Source organism: Mustela lutreola, chromosome 8, assembly GCF_030435805.1.
Source record: "Mustela lutreola isolate mMusLut2 chromosome 8, mMusLut2.pri, whole genome shotgun sequence".
NCBI classification, from domain to species: domain Eukaryota; kingdom Metazoa; phylum Chordata; class Mammalia; order Carnivora; family Mustelidae; genus Mustela; species Mustela lutreola.
This window is the reverse complement of record NC_081297.1, coordinates 48,244,582-48,258,580: the sequence shown is the minus strand read 5'-3', so window position 1 is coordinate 48,258,580 and position 13,999 is coordinate 48,244,582. Positions and strand designations below refer to the sequence as shown.

Below are 13,999 nucleotides of genomic sequence, written 5' to 3'. Positions count from 1 at the left end.
TTAATTTCCAAAGCATTTTCACAGATACGATCTCATTAATCCTCATGACATCATTTCCCCCATGTAGGTGGGCCAGGCAATGTTACTCTCACTTAGTAAATGAGGCTCGGAGGAGGTTTTGCCTCAGGTCCCTCGATTTTTTGTGGGGGAGCCAGGATCAGCAGCTAGGGGCCTCAGCCAGGCAGGGTGGATGAGAACAGAGTAGCAGGGGAGGGTGTCAGGGCCCCAGTCAGGATGGAAAACTAGGGTGAGGGTTCACTCCGAGTCTGGGTTGGAGGGATAAACACCCAAGAAAGTGGGAGACTAGGGTGTCAGTGGAGAACTTGGGGGGCAAGGGAAGAGCTACTAAGGAACACTGAGTACCTGTCATGGGTCAGACACTCAACCTGTTCTGTCTCAGTAAAACCCTTACAACCTACCCCCTGAGCTAGGTTCTCTCCACGTGGCAAATTGGAAGACAGACTCACAGAGCATAGTTTGCTGGTCCAGGACCACCGAGCTAAAAAGTAGAACCTCCTGAGCTGGAACCCAGTGACTGCTACTCCAAAGCCCTGAGTCGGTGTTCACGTGGGAAAGGTCGGTGACCGGGTGAATGAGGAGGGAGGAGCTTAGGGTCCCTTGGTGTTGGCTAGGGAGGGGTCGGATTGGTGGGTTGGGGGCCAGAGGCCGCTGGATCCGGGACTCGGGCGCCTCTGACTGAGCTCCAAAGGGTTACAGCCCTTCGCCCCCTCCTCCCGCCTCCTCCCTTCTCCTCCCCCAGGCTCTTCCTGTCCCGCAGTTGCAACACCCTATCTGCGGCTCTCTCCCTCCCCTCCCACCTCCTCGCTCCTTTCTGCTTTAATTTTCTTCCAGTTCTTAGGACTCGGGCTCCAGCTCCGGACTTTGGGGTTGGAGATCCCGGCCCGGGACTGAGCCGTGATCCTCACTCCAGTCTCCACCTCAGCTCCCCTGCCCGCGGCCCGGGCTGCTCTTGGGACCCGGCGGGCCCGCACATCCCGGACTCCGCCGCCGCCGCCGCCACTGCCTGAGCCCTGATGGGGGAGTAAGAGGCCACCGCTGGCCGGTCATGGGCCTCCCCACCGTGCCTGGCCTGCTGCTGCCACTGGTGAGCCCTGGGACAAGGGCCGAGTGGGCTGGGGGAGGGGTGGGGAGAGAAGGGGAGGACGCCGCCTCGCCCCAGTGGGCCCTCGTCCCGGCCCCCGGCCTCGGGCCAGCGTGGCCCCACTTCAAAGGCGGCCAGAAGTTCGGGTTCCTCATTCGGGCCGCCGGCGCTAGTCGGAGGCCAGGGGGACAGTGAAAGGGAACCTGAGGACAACCAAGGAAGTTTGCTGGGGCTAGGAGGTGGCCGGGAATGTGGGGGCAGGTGATCCCCGAGGATGGGGCAGATTCCAAAGAGTAAGGAAAGGAATGGAAGAAGGGAGTCCCCATGATTCAGAGTTCTGTCCTCTGGTCAGCTGGCCAGCGGGTGTGTGTGGGGGGTGGACCCTGTGCAGCGGCAGGGAGGTGGGATGAGCTTGGGCCCCGGCTGAGTAAACCCTGGCAGAGGGTAGGAGTTCGATGCTAGTAAAGGGGGAAACTGAGTCTGGGAACGGCTATGGGTTGGTGGGTAAGTTTGGGATGCTATGTGTTTTTGCCTGTGTGGAGGGGCATATTTGGGAGTAGTGTGGGAACTGGACAGGGCAGTGCACTTCCCAGGGCCAGGACGCCCACCTGGAGGCATTCTGCACCCCCTGCCTCTGGCTCAGCTTCTAGATGGGTGGCCTCTGTTGGACAACTAGCCTCACCTCCACCTGGTCCAGTCCTGTCCCTGTGCCCGCCTTCCGGCCCCCTTTCCACAGGCCTAAACAACAATCTCTTGGTTTCTTCTTTTACAGCGCGGTTTGGGGAAGTTAGTAGAAAGTTGTTTTCGTCACTGGAAAATGTCCCTTTCTTGTGCCTCAGCCTCATTTCAGTGTATCCTTGATCTCCCTGCCTGTCCCGGAGTCATCCTGTGTCATACTCCGAGCACCTCTCTCCCACCTGCTGGGGTGGATTTTCCTGGCGTGTGCTGGCTGGTTTCTTCTATGTCTCTGCCCTTCCCTAGCCCAGATCCTCCCCACTCTCCTCTCCTCCCGTCTTCTCTGGGTCTTGTCCTGTCTCTCCTAAGCATTCCTATCTTTTCTATCGGTTTCCCCATGAGAGTCTCCTTTTTTGAAACGTTTTCTCTTTGGTTCCTCCCTCTCCTCTGTTTGGAGTCCACATTTCTAGACCCTGATCCCCCCAGTCAGCACCTCTCTCCATTTGGGCCTCACTCTTCTTCTCACTCTCCCACCTCCTGTCTCCCCAGTCACAAAGAAGTCAAGAAGTCTCTTGACTTCTCTCAAGGTTGTCCTTCTCCCAGGCTCCCTCCGCCCCCGTCTAGCTGCCTGGTCTTACTTCCGTTCTCTCTTAAGGGGTAGGTCACTTGGATTTGAATCCTGGCTCCCTCACTGACTAGTTGCCTGAACTTTGGGCAGGCTACAGAACCTTCCATGTCCTAGTTTCTTTATATCTAAAATGTATGTAATAAACACTACCTCCAAATGTCGTTCTGAAGATTAAGTAGATTGATACAAAGTTGACCCTTGAACAACAGGGGTTTGAACCACACAGGTCCACTTATGTGCAGATTTTCCCCATTAACTACAGAACTGTAAATGTATTTTCTGTTTATGATTTTCTTTTCTTTTTTTTTTTTTTTTAGATTTTGTTTATTTATTTGACAGAGAGAGATCACGAGTAGGCAGAGAGAGAGAGAGGAGGAAGCAGGCTCCCTGCTGAGCAGAGAGCCCGATGCGGGACTCGATCCCAGGACCCTGAGATCATGACCCGAGCCGAAGGCAGCGGCTTAACCCACTGAGCCACCCAGGCGCCCCTGTTTATGATTTTCTTAATGACATTTTCATTTCCCTAACCTACTTGATGGTAAAAATATGGTATAAACACAGAACATACAAAATGTGTGTTAATCAATTGTTTCCGCCCTCGGTTTGGCTTCTAGTCAAAGGTAGGCTATGAGTTGTTAAGTTTTGGGGGAGTCAAAAGTTATACATGGATTTTTCATTAAGGGAGGGGTGTTGCCCCGTGCTCCTAACTAATGTGTTGTTCAAGATCAACTGTGGGTTAAGTATTCAACTTATCAAGTGCTGGGTCTGTATTAGACATTATTTTAAGTGCTGGGATGACAGCAGTGAACAAAATCTCTGTCCCCATGGAGTCTACATTCTAGTAGAGGAATAAGGTATAGCAAGTGGAAAGCACTTAGATTTGTCTTGTTCCAGTTAGTAGTATTGTTTGGTGCCTACTGTGTTTAGAAAACAGAAGGTAAGGGTAGTCTCAACAGATAAAGGAAAGTGCCTGGGGGCTGGGGTGGAGATGGTGGGGGACCCAAGCTCAGCCTGGAGCTGGAAGGAAAACGGAAGGTATGGAGGTCTGTCCGAGCTTTTCAATTGCTGGCCATTCAGTGGGCAATACTGAGCACTGGAGTTAGGCTTGTGTGGGGGGATAGTGGGGAAGAAGACTGGAGAGACTGAGACAAAGCCTGTAGGATTTTGCTGTTCTCCAGGAATTTATAGTCTGGGACCCAAGACAGCTTACAGCCAAAAAATCATTTCAGCACAGTCTAGGGGGAAAATACCCCCAAAAGCGTTTTGGTGTGGTGTCTTAGAACACTGATGGGGACATGGGAGGCACAGCCAGGGAAGGGAATGAGCATCACTCAGCTGTCTCCACTCTGGTCCCAGCTGTCTCCACTCTGGTGATGCTCCAGGAGCACCTTCTGCCTAGACTGCTGTCTCTGACCCAGCAGAGAATGGGACGCATGAGCAGTGGTGCTCCCTAACTCTTTGTGGCATGAATCAAGGAACAGGCATGGGTCAGATGGAATGAGGAAGGGAAACCTCACAGCAAAGTGGTTTTGGGGCTGAGATTTGAAGTCAGTGGCTGGCAGGGTGGCTGGAAAGAAGGGAGGCTGGTTTGGGGAGCGGGGGGAGGGAGAGGTGGGATTTTGTGTTGGGAGTAGGTAGGGGTGGAAGGACCCCTTGGCTGGAGTGGAAGGAGCAGGTTGAAGAACAAGAAGAAATGAGAATGAGAAAATTGGAGGGATTGGGGGAGGAAATGAAGAGAGAATCTTGAATGGGGTCCGAGGTAGAGGAATCCATCCATTCATTCGTTCATTCTTTCATTCATTCAGAAACAGTTCTCTGAGGGCCCATGGCTTCTGAGAATGTTCCGAATAGCAGCAATGGACCTCTGCAAGTGCTCATTCAGGGAAGGAGGGACTTGTGTGGACATGATGTTCCAGGTCAGGCTCTGGAGAAGTACAAGCTGAAGCGTGAACACAGACGAGTGTGTAGGATGGATCGGAGCAGTCAGCGGGAAGACAGTTGCAATAATCCAAGTGTGAGGCAACCCGTGGGTATGGCAGGACTGAGAGATCACCGAAGGAGGACTAGCAAGATGAACCGGCAGACCCAATGGATGGGGACTGGGTGGGGAGGTGCGGTGGGCAGGGCGCTCCAGGAGAGAAGGGCCGCAGAGCTTTCGGCACTGGTGCTGAGAAGTATGTTGTGTGACATTTCTAGCCCAGGAGATGGTTCCATTGAGTATGGAGCACCTTAAGGGTTCGGGAATAGCCAGATGAAGTATGCAACTAACAGGCTAGAGCGGGGCTTCTCAAACCCTTTTCTGCCTTCCTGTCGTTTGTATGGGCTGCCTTCAGTCACCAGTGATGCTTAGGAGAGGAGCACTTGTCAGACTCTCTGGTGGGGGAGTGTGTGGGTGGGTGCGCATGTGTGTGGGAAGTTCTCGGGGCATGGTTTGAAAACTCTCCCCCGGAGGCAGGTCTGTTCTTACAAGGGGCACTGACTCTCTCCTCCCCTCTCTGGGAAGCAGTGGCTTCAGCTGGAGGGGAGCACAGATGAGTTGTTAGTCTGGCCAACCCATCATTATTTACTTTGCTTCTGTCATTTTGGGAGCTGAGGAGATACCCAGGAGGATAAGATGCTATCTCTGACCACACTCTCTCTCTGATCGTTCATCTCATAGAGTTTATGGTCTGTTTGGGGAGATCATATCAACTCCCCAGGATAATTATAACTAGAGCCAAAAGTAGATATTGTTAATTCGCGGTATTGAAGATCACAGGGGGCTGAGCATCTAATGAGCTTGAGCGGGGTAAGTGGGATTAATGGGGGGCTTCAGGAGAAGGAGGTGGGATTGCAACTGAGCTCTTGGAGGAGAAGCTGTCATAAAACTCCCCAGAAATTTTGACATTCCAAGAACAAACGCATTTTAATTTAATGAACAAATTAATGCAGGGGAAGGGCCCTGCTAAGGTCCGGAGGTGCTGGGCCAGGGTTAGACCACAGGGTCCCTCGAGCTCTCTGGGTTTCTCCTGGGGCTTCTCCGCCCCCTTTGCAGCCCCAGCACAGGAAGTCACACTTTAAAGTCTCCCCAGGCGGAAGTTGTTGGGGAGTCTGAGGGGTGCTGGGCCACCCCCTCAACTGGCTCTACACAGGCACCTCCCAGCTTCCTGCCTTTCCCCTGCTCCTGGCTAGGGTCTTGGGGCTCAGAGCTTGCTTACCTCCTAATTTAGCTGCAGGGTACAGCGACCGAGGACCTGCTCCTTGAAGCCAGCCCGTGCCTGAGGCTCTGGCTACTAGGGGTCAGAGAGGGCTGGCTGGGGCATTGTGGAGGCTATAGAGACCAGGGAAATAGGGCTGGCCCTCTTCCATCTCTTCTCACCTGCTTCCTCACTCCTGGACGTGGGTGTTCAGGGTTCTGGAATGTTTCCTCAGCTGCCAGTGGACGTCTGGGGCAGGGGAGAGGGCTGTGGAGACTCAGAACTGGCCTCATTTCCTAAGGGTTGTTTGGGGACCCCAGGGAAGTCCCCAACCCCAATCCCACTGGCCAGAACCAGCCAGGCTGTGGGAATGCAGTGAACCCCGGGTGGGAGGGCAGCCTTGGTTTGCTTTCTTTTGCAGCTGGGGAGTGTCAGGGGGCTCCTGTGAGAACCCAGGGATAGGGCCTGTCAGTTGGGGACTGGTCAAACGGGGAGGAGGAGCCAGGCGCGGGACCTGGTCTAAAGGAAGGATGCTGAGGGGCGGGATGGAGCTGAGAGGCCCCTCAGGGAGGGGTGGGTAGTGACCCCGATGGGAGGAAGCCAGGGGTTGAGGAGACTTCCCTTTGGGATGGAATGTTAGAGGGAGCCATTTCCCGAAATACGTGGCCCAAGTGGGACAGGGGTCCTTTGCCTGGCTCTTTTGAGAGGGAAAGGGAGGGGGAGGAAGTGGGGATTGGAGGGAGAGCCTGGCCCACAGGATGAAGGGCTCACATGGGGTCTTAATGGCTGGCCAGTCCCTCCGTCTTTGTGCTGACTCATGACCCTTGAGGAGCTGGGGAAGCTGCTAGTTCTCTCTCCCTTCCCCTAGATGCCCTCCCTCCCTGGCCTGAGTCACTGGGCGGAGCTGCTGGGAAAAGATTTCCCTTTCCCGGATCTGACTTAACCCTCAAAGTGCTGGAGAGGGAAGGAGACACTAGGCTTCACAAAGCCTAATGTCTCCCTCCCTCGCTCCCATTCCTGGGAAGCTTATACCTCACATGCCAGTGGTCCCCGAAAAGCTCCCCACCAAGGCTGTCCCAGAACTGGAGCCCCTAGTTTTTCTCCCTGACTCTGTCTCTGCTGCTTGGCTGTGCTTCTGGGGGTGGAGGGGTGGGCGGGCTCCCATGGAATTTTAAGTGCCAGTAACCTTAGGCGCTGAGAGCTCTTCTTCAGGGAAAGGAACCACACTTTCAGGATTGGGAAGTTCTTCCCATAACCACCCCAAACTCTTCCTGTTGCCCTGAATGCCCCAATCTTGTTCAGGGGAGATGACAGTTCCGGAGTGGGTCAAGGAGGGTGCTGCCCTCGCAACAGCCCTTGCTGTTGCACAGGTTTCTGTTCTTGGCTGAGCCTCCAGCTTCCAGGCTGCAGCGTCCCCCAGAGGGTGCCTCAGAGCATGACCTCCCTACCTGCCTACCTGCCTGCCTGCCCAGGCCGTGGGCTGCTGAGCCCTCCTGTCCCAGATGGGGGTTTCCATGATCTGATTATTAGCCTGTTGCTTCCCAGTGTTTAACACAGTTTGAGGACATCCTCTTATCTTGACATAAAGTATGTATACAGAGGGAAAAACAAATCCAGGCCCAGGGAGAGTCAGAAAGAGGCTGACCGGAGATCAAGGGACAAAGTCTGGGTTGGAGCTCGACCCCCACTCCTGGCTTTGCTGTCCCTGGCTCTGAGGCCAGAACAGAGCAGGTGATTCGGTTGTTGTGCGCTCGCGCAAGACTGTGAACATGCCTCCCAGAATGCCCTGGTGTGTAGAGGGCATCAGGACCCCCACATCCACCCTCAGCTCTAGACTTGCTGGTCCTTTGAGCCTGACCACCCGCTTCTGGCCAGCTCCAGCTGCGTGGAACCTACATGCCTTTGTCCTCTCCTAAACTTCATCAGTCACCTACCTTGTTCCTGACCCAGAACTTTCCCTTTTACTCCCCTCCCCATTTGCCCTGGCTAGCCTGGGGCCTCTGCAGATTTAGTGGTGGAAGAGGATATGGCCTGGAGGCCCAGGGCAAAATCCTAAGTGAGGTTCTTTTTTTTTTTTTTTTTTTTTTTAAGATTTTAAAAATTTATTTGACAGAGAGAGGTTACAAATAGGCAGAGGGGCAGGCAAAGAGAGAGAGGGGAAGCAGGCTTCCTGCTGAGCAGAGAGCCTGAGATCATGACCTGAGCTGAAGGCAGAGGCTTAACCCACTGAACCACCCAGGCACCCTCCTAAGTGAGGTTCTGATAGAGATGTATAAAGAAATTCTTCCTTTTGCTTCTGCCCACTCCCCAGGAATGGTGCCCACAGAAACATCACTTACTTCCATGCCAATCTGATTTTATAAAAAACATTTTTGCCAATAGAATACAATCCAGGGGGTGCCTGGGTGGCTCAGTGGGTTAAGCCGCTGCCTTCGGCTCAGGTCATGATCTCGGGGTCCCGGGATCGAGTCCCACATCGGGCTCTCTGCTCAGCAGGGAGCCTGCTTCCTCCTCTCTCTCTCTCTCTCTCTCTCTCTCTGCCTGCCTCTCTGCCTACTTGTGATCTCTGTCTGTCAAATAAATAAATAAAATCTTTAAAAAAAAAAAAAACCACACAATCCAGGAATGTGCACAGATCCTACCTAACTGTTCACCTCTGTGAATGTTCACAAGGCGAATACACTGTGATCATAGCGTCCTGATGGAGAAACGTCACCCCAATTCTTAGGGCTCCTTGTTGGAAGGAAGGGCCATAACTGAAGTCACTTGCAAGTTCCCAATCAAAACAACCACCACCACCACCACCACCACCACCCCCCTTCCTTAAACACCTGCCCTGTGTCCAGCACTATTAGCTGCTATGAAAAAAGGATAAAATAGAGCTCAGGGGTCCACTAGCCTTGACCTGGAAGGACAAAAATTAGTCCACAGAACAACGAGGGAAGAATTAAGCACTGGATCACATGGGGCCACCTGTCTGAGCTTAGAGGAAGAACATGGAGTGAGCAGGAGTGGCCTAGGGAGAATGTTCCACTGAGAAGGGACTTGTGCTGGGAAGGCTTTGACTTGCTACCTCCAAGGCTCCCATCCACCCTCTCCTGATGGAATCTCCTCTGTCTGACTCTTCCCCAGGTGCTCTTGGCTCTGTTGGTGGAAATATACCCCTTAAGGGTTATGGCACTGGTCCCTCACGTCAGGAACCGGGAGAAGAGAGCTATTCTGTGTCCCCAAGGAAAATATATTCACCCTCAAGATAATTCCATTTGCTGTACGAAGTGCCACAAAGGTAGGAGAAAGTGGTAACAGCGAACCTGCTCAGTAATGGGGTCCTGCTTCTTCCTTTGCCTTTTCCAGAGGTTCTAGAACCTGGAACCTTACCTCCAGTCTCCTGACTTTGCTGCCTCTCCTGGGCTGGGATTTTGTCCCTTCTTTCCTCTCTTAGACACTTGGGGTGGGGGTGGGGGTGGGGGATCCTGGCTGTTCTCTCTAGCGGGGGTTCCTTCCTTGAGCTCTCGCTGTTACCTAACCCTGCTACTCCATCACAGGGACCTACCTGTACAAGGACTGTCCCGGCCCGGGGCTGGACACAGACTGCAGGGAATGTGAAAACGGCACCTTTACAGCTTCGGAGAACCACCTCACACAGTGCCTCAGTTGCTCCAAATGCCGAAAAGGTGAGTCTTAGGAGGCAGCAAGGGCTCTGAACAGAGTGTCAGGTAGCTAGGTTAAAGCAGTGCCTACGCCTTTGTGCGAGGGCAGACATCTCTGCTCGTGGGTGTGGGTGGGAATGCTTGTATATGGGTGAGTGCATGGGTGGGGACGTGTACAGAGAAAGACACACACTGCTGTGGGGCAGGGGCTCACACTCCATCTCCTCCCCTCTCCAGAAATGAACCAGGTGGAGATTTCTCCTTGCACTGTGTCCCAGGACACTGTGTGCGGCTGCCGGGAGAACCAGTACCGGCGTTATTGGAGTGCAACCCTTTTCGAGTGCATGAACTGCAGCCTCTGTCTCAATGGCACAGTGCACATCTCCTGTGAGCATGTCTCTCTCAACCCCAGTCTCCCCCCTGCCTCAGGGTGGTCCCGGCTCAGGCTCAGGAGGAAGCTCTCTGCCTCTGTGCCCCCCCCTCCACACAACACTTTCATTCCTTCCCACTCCCGAAATCTGTGGGACCACCTACACTCTGGCCATCTACCTCCCTGCCCCTTCTGGTTTTCCCTGTGATCCTTGGGGTTGCAGGGGGGCCCTCCCCTAGCTGTGCTGCATCTCCCCCTACAGGCACAGAGAAACAGAACACAGTGTGCACCTGTCACGCGGGTTTCTTTCTAAGAGTCAATGAATGCATACCTTGTGTTCAGTAAGTATCTCTGTCAGCTGCTGGGCACTGGATTGGGTGGGGAGGGGGTTTGGGGTAGGATGGGGTGGCTGCAGGTGAGAGCCAGCAGCAGGGCAAGGGAGACACCCCAAGATGCTCTGGCTCTTACTGGCTGAGTGGCTGTCACTTCGTGTCAGTACACCAGACAGTCCTTCCAGCTACTCCTTCTCCCCACCCGCTGGGGACTTGCTCCTAAAATCTGAAGGAGTCTTTGGGAATGGAGGCTCATACTTCACAGCCTTGCAGTTCTTTTAATTCAGACATTTGGATTTTGGGGTGACAGGATCTACTACAGTTCATTGATTCTAGGACGTGCATTTTCACATCTCTGAAATCAGGCTTCATCTAATAATTGAGAGGTATTATGGTTTAACTGGCAGCTCTGTGTGTGTGTGTAGTAAGTGATGGTGCTTCTTATCACTGATGGCAACTTTGCTGCAATATAGTATTTCTTCCCCAGTCTCTGTTCAGGCCTCCTTACCTTTTTTGGCTCCACGGAGCCTAGTCTTAAAACACTTGCTTGCAAAGAAGGAACTCAGGGTTCTAAAGTTCAGTTGATCTGGGTTTAAATATCAGTCAAGCCACTTAGGCTGTTTGACCTTGGGCAAGTTACTTAACATCTCGGGGTTTTAGTTTACTCACCTTCAAAGTAAGGCTGATGACATTCACTTGGATGGTTATAGAGCTACAAAGTGTCCGACACTGAACTATTTGTTTTCTTTCTTTCTTTTTTTTTTTTTTTAAAGATCTTATTTATCCATTTGACAGAGATCACAAGTAGGCAGAGAGGCAGGCAGAGGCGGGGTGGGAAGCAGGTTCCCTGCTGAGCAGAGAGCCCAATGCGGGGCTCGATCCTAGGACCCTGGGATCATGACCTGAGCTGAAGGCAGAGACTTTAACTCACTGAGCCATCCAGGCACCCCTTGTTTTGTTTTCCTACTGAGTCTGCTTTGCTGCTTCAGAGAGCTTTCACACTCATTCCATGAGGTTCTCACCAGGAGCTTGTGTGGTGGGTAAAAGTGCCTCTTCCTGCTTTCAGATTCCTGCTGAGAATTCACCTTCCCCTGAACTCCTTTTAGCCCTCCATGGAGTTCTTATCACTCCATGCTCCCAACAGGGAAAGATATGTTTGTTCAAGAGTACTCTCTGGCTGCCCCCAACAATATGTATTTCAAAACTTTTCACATGCTTGCTTGATCCCTCTCCCAAAGTCAGGGATTGTTTATTTCAAGAAAAAGCTCTCCAGTCTCTCTTTACCAGGGGATTCTCATCATTCTCATGGGATTCAGTTGCTGTTACCATTGACTGAGCACTTACTATATGTCAGGCAGACAGATCTCACTTAACTCCTCAATTCTGGCAGATGGGCAAGAGCCTTATTTTACAGATGAGCAAACTGAAGCTTACTGGTTAAATGGCTTGCTTGGAGTCACACTGCTAGCCAATGAATGGGCTGCAATTCCTAACCCGCCTCTCACTGCTTTTAACTTTTTTCTACACAGCCTCTTGGAGATCAGTTCTAAAATTTAATTATTTTGTGATTAATTGGGTTTCATTCCTCTCCATCAGGAGCAGTTTAATTTCCCAGCAGAGGTTTCATTTTCCATTATATCAAGAGAGAGCTAAAATAATCATAAAGCAAAGGATTTGCAACACTGGATCATCCCCCCCCCGTCTTCCTCTTATGGAAGGAACCCTATTTACCTGTGCTATCTCTTCTTTTAGCTGTAAGGAAAACACAGAGTGCAAAAAGTTGTGTCTACTCCCTGTGGAAAAGGTTACGGTCCCTCAGGACCCAGGTGAGGACAGATCACCCTGTTCCCATGCTCACCTGCCCTGTCCTAATCCTTGATCTTGCACCCACCCAGCCAGCCCTGCTGCCTCCTGTTGCCTCCTCCTCTGACCACAGCCTGCCTTGTCTCCAGGTACCACAGTGCTGTTGCCCCTGGTGATCTTCTTTGGCATTTGTGTTTTATCCTTCTCCGTTGTTTTAATGTGCCGCTACCAACGGCAGATGCCCAGGTTCTTCTCCACTGGTGAGTGAGTGGGGCCTTTGGGAGGGGAAAGCATGCTGGCAGGGATGTGGGAGGAGGGTGAATGGGCAAGACAGACCAACTTGGAGGGGTATGAGGAGTGTCCCCTTAGTTTGCTGCTGAGAACCTTGTCGGCAGGAGACAGCTCCGATGGCTTGTGAAAGGTCACATTGCATCAATAGTTCTCTTGTCCCTGGGGCCACTTTAGCCCTGAAGCATGTCACCACAAGTCCCCACGGCCAGCCCCAGTATGGGCGCCAGGGCTGAGAGAGGAAGTGAAATTTGTGACGCTTTGTTTCTTTTTTCTCAGTTTGTGGGAAATCGACACCTACAAAGGAGGTAAGATGAAACTAGGAACCTACCCCCAACCTTCCCTGATTTTCCATAATAATCCTGTGGTACCCAAACGAACCCCCCCACCCCACCCCTAACTCCCTCTAATCCCAGCCCCCTTCAAGAGTAAAGAGGGTTAGGGCTGTTTTTCCTCTCCTTTGTTAATGCGGTGCCTTCTCTCTTTTAGGGGGAGCCTGAGACCCTGGCCTCGGTTCCAGGTTTCAGTCCCACCACGAGCTTCAGTCCCACCACGGGCTTCAGTCCCACCACCGGCTTCAGTCCCATCCCGGGCTTCAGTCCCATCCCCAACCCCACCTTCACCCCCAGGTCCGTCTTCACCCCACGTGACTGGTCTAAGTTAAGGGCTCCGTCAGAGGCTGGAGAGATGGCCCCACCCTACCAGGAGGCTGGCCCCATGCTTTCCGCGGCTCCAGCCTCCACCCCCATTCCCACCCCAGTTCAGAAGTGGGAGGACAGAACCCACATTCAGCGCGCTGAAGGTGAGTTCCCAGCCGCAGCAGGCGGGGCTCCTAGAGTGCGCGTGCGCGGAGGGAGGGGGGGGACGGAGGCGGGCCGGGCGGCCGCTGGCGCCGGCTTGTGGGAGGCTCACCGCCTGCTTCCCCGCAGCCGACCCCGCGGACCCGGCGACGCTGTATGCCGTGGTGGACGGCGTGCCCCCGTCGCGCTGGAAGGAGTTTGTGCGCCGGCTGGGGCTGAGCGAGCACGAGATCGAGCGGCTGGAGCTGCAGAACGGGCGCTGCCTGCGGGAGGCCCACTACAGCATGCTGGCGGCCTGGCGGCGGCGCACGCCGCGGCGCGAGGCCACGCTGGAGCTGCTGGGCCGCGTGCTCCGCGACATGGACCTGCTGGGCTGCCTGGAGGACATCGAGGAGGCGCTGCGTGCCCCACCCTCTCTCTCGCCGGCGCCCCGCCTCCTGCGGTGAGGCCACGCCCCTCCCGGGAGGGGCCTGCCCTTAGGACCACCGCCCCCTCGCGGGGGGGGGGGCCGGATTGACAGTGCTGGATGCCCTTCGGACCCTTTTTCTGGACGAGGGCCTTGGAAGGGCCAGCATGGCTGTCAGCCACCTACTTGGTGCTACTCTCCAAGTGTACATAGATTATCTCAGCTGCCGGAGCACTGCCAGGGGCTCAGCCTTGTGTATGAGACAGGTGTGTGTTTGTGTGTGTGTGTGTGAGATCCTGAGAGAGGCTGAGTGTGCCAGGAGCCCAAGCTTGTGGCTGCAGAGATGGGGTGCCTCGCCTCACCGCCCAAGCAAGGCAGCTTAGGGGCCTCTAGTTGGTCCCTGGGCCTTTTTCACAGTAGATAAGCAATCTTTGGATCAGTTATGTTACACTAATAGAAACTGGGCACCCCTCTGCCCCCTGCCTGCACAAGCAAAGAGTGAGCTGACCGTCAGAAGGCAGGCGTGAGCACAGAGCACAGAACAATAGGGCTGCCTGCTGGAACTGTGGATTTTTGTAAATACACTAAAACTCTGGAATTAAAGCTTTGCTCCTGGAGGGGATAGTCCTTCTGAGTGGTGGGTGTGGGAGGCTGGGGCAGAGACCCGCTCCTGATGTGGGGTGGGGGATGGGAAAGGCCCTGAGATTGGCACCCCATCAAGTGACAGAGTAGCCTGTGCGAACTCTGTGACCCCTTCCCCATCAGGTTC

At 53.8% G+C, this 13,999-nt stretch overlaps 1 protein-coding gene across 1 annotated transcript; it reads left to right on the top strand.

Moving 5' to 3' along the window:
* Positions 1-614: 614 nt before the first annotated feature.
* On the top strand, positions 615-13,847 carry TNFRSF1A (TNF receptor superfamily member 1A). The gene is made up of 10 exons (XM_059184586.1): positions 615-1,105; positions 8,714-8,867; positions 9,127-9,255; positions 9,469-9,618; positions 9,864-9,942; positions 11,686-11,759; positions 11,886-11,996; positions 12,304-12,332; positions 12,514-12,826; positions 12,954-13,847. Exons 1-10 carry the CDS (start codon positions 1,067-1,069, stop codon positions 13,268-13,270), a joined length of 1,395 nt encoding a protein of 464 aa, XP_059040569.1. The 5' UTR covers positions 615-1,066; the 3' UTR covers positions 13,271-13,847.
* Positions 13,848-13,999: the final 152 nt, after the last annotated feature.

Coding starts and splice junctions, on each gene's coding strand:
- TNFRSF1A (XM_059184586.1), top strand. CDS start 1,067: ATGGGCCTCCCCACCGTGCCTGGCCTGCTGCTGCCACTG. Junction 8,868..9,126: donor CTGTACGAAGTGCCACAAAG/GTAGGAGAAAGT, acceptor ACTCCATCACAG/GGACCTACCTGTACAAGGAC. Junction 12,333..12,513: donor AATCGACACCTACAAAGGAG/GTAAGATGAAAC, acceptor TCTCTCTTTTAG/GGGGAGCCTGAGACCCTGGC.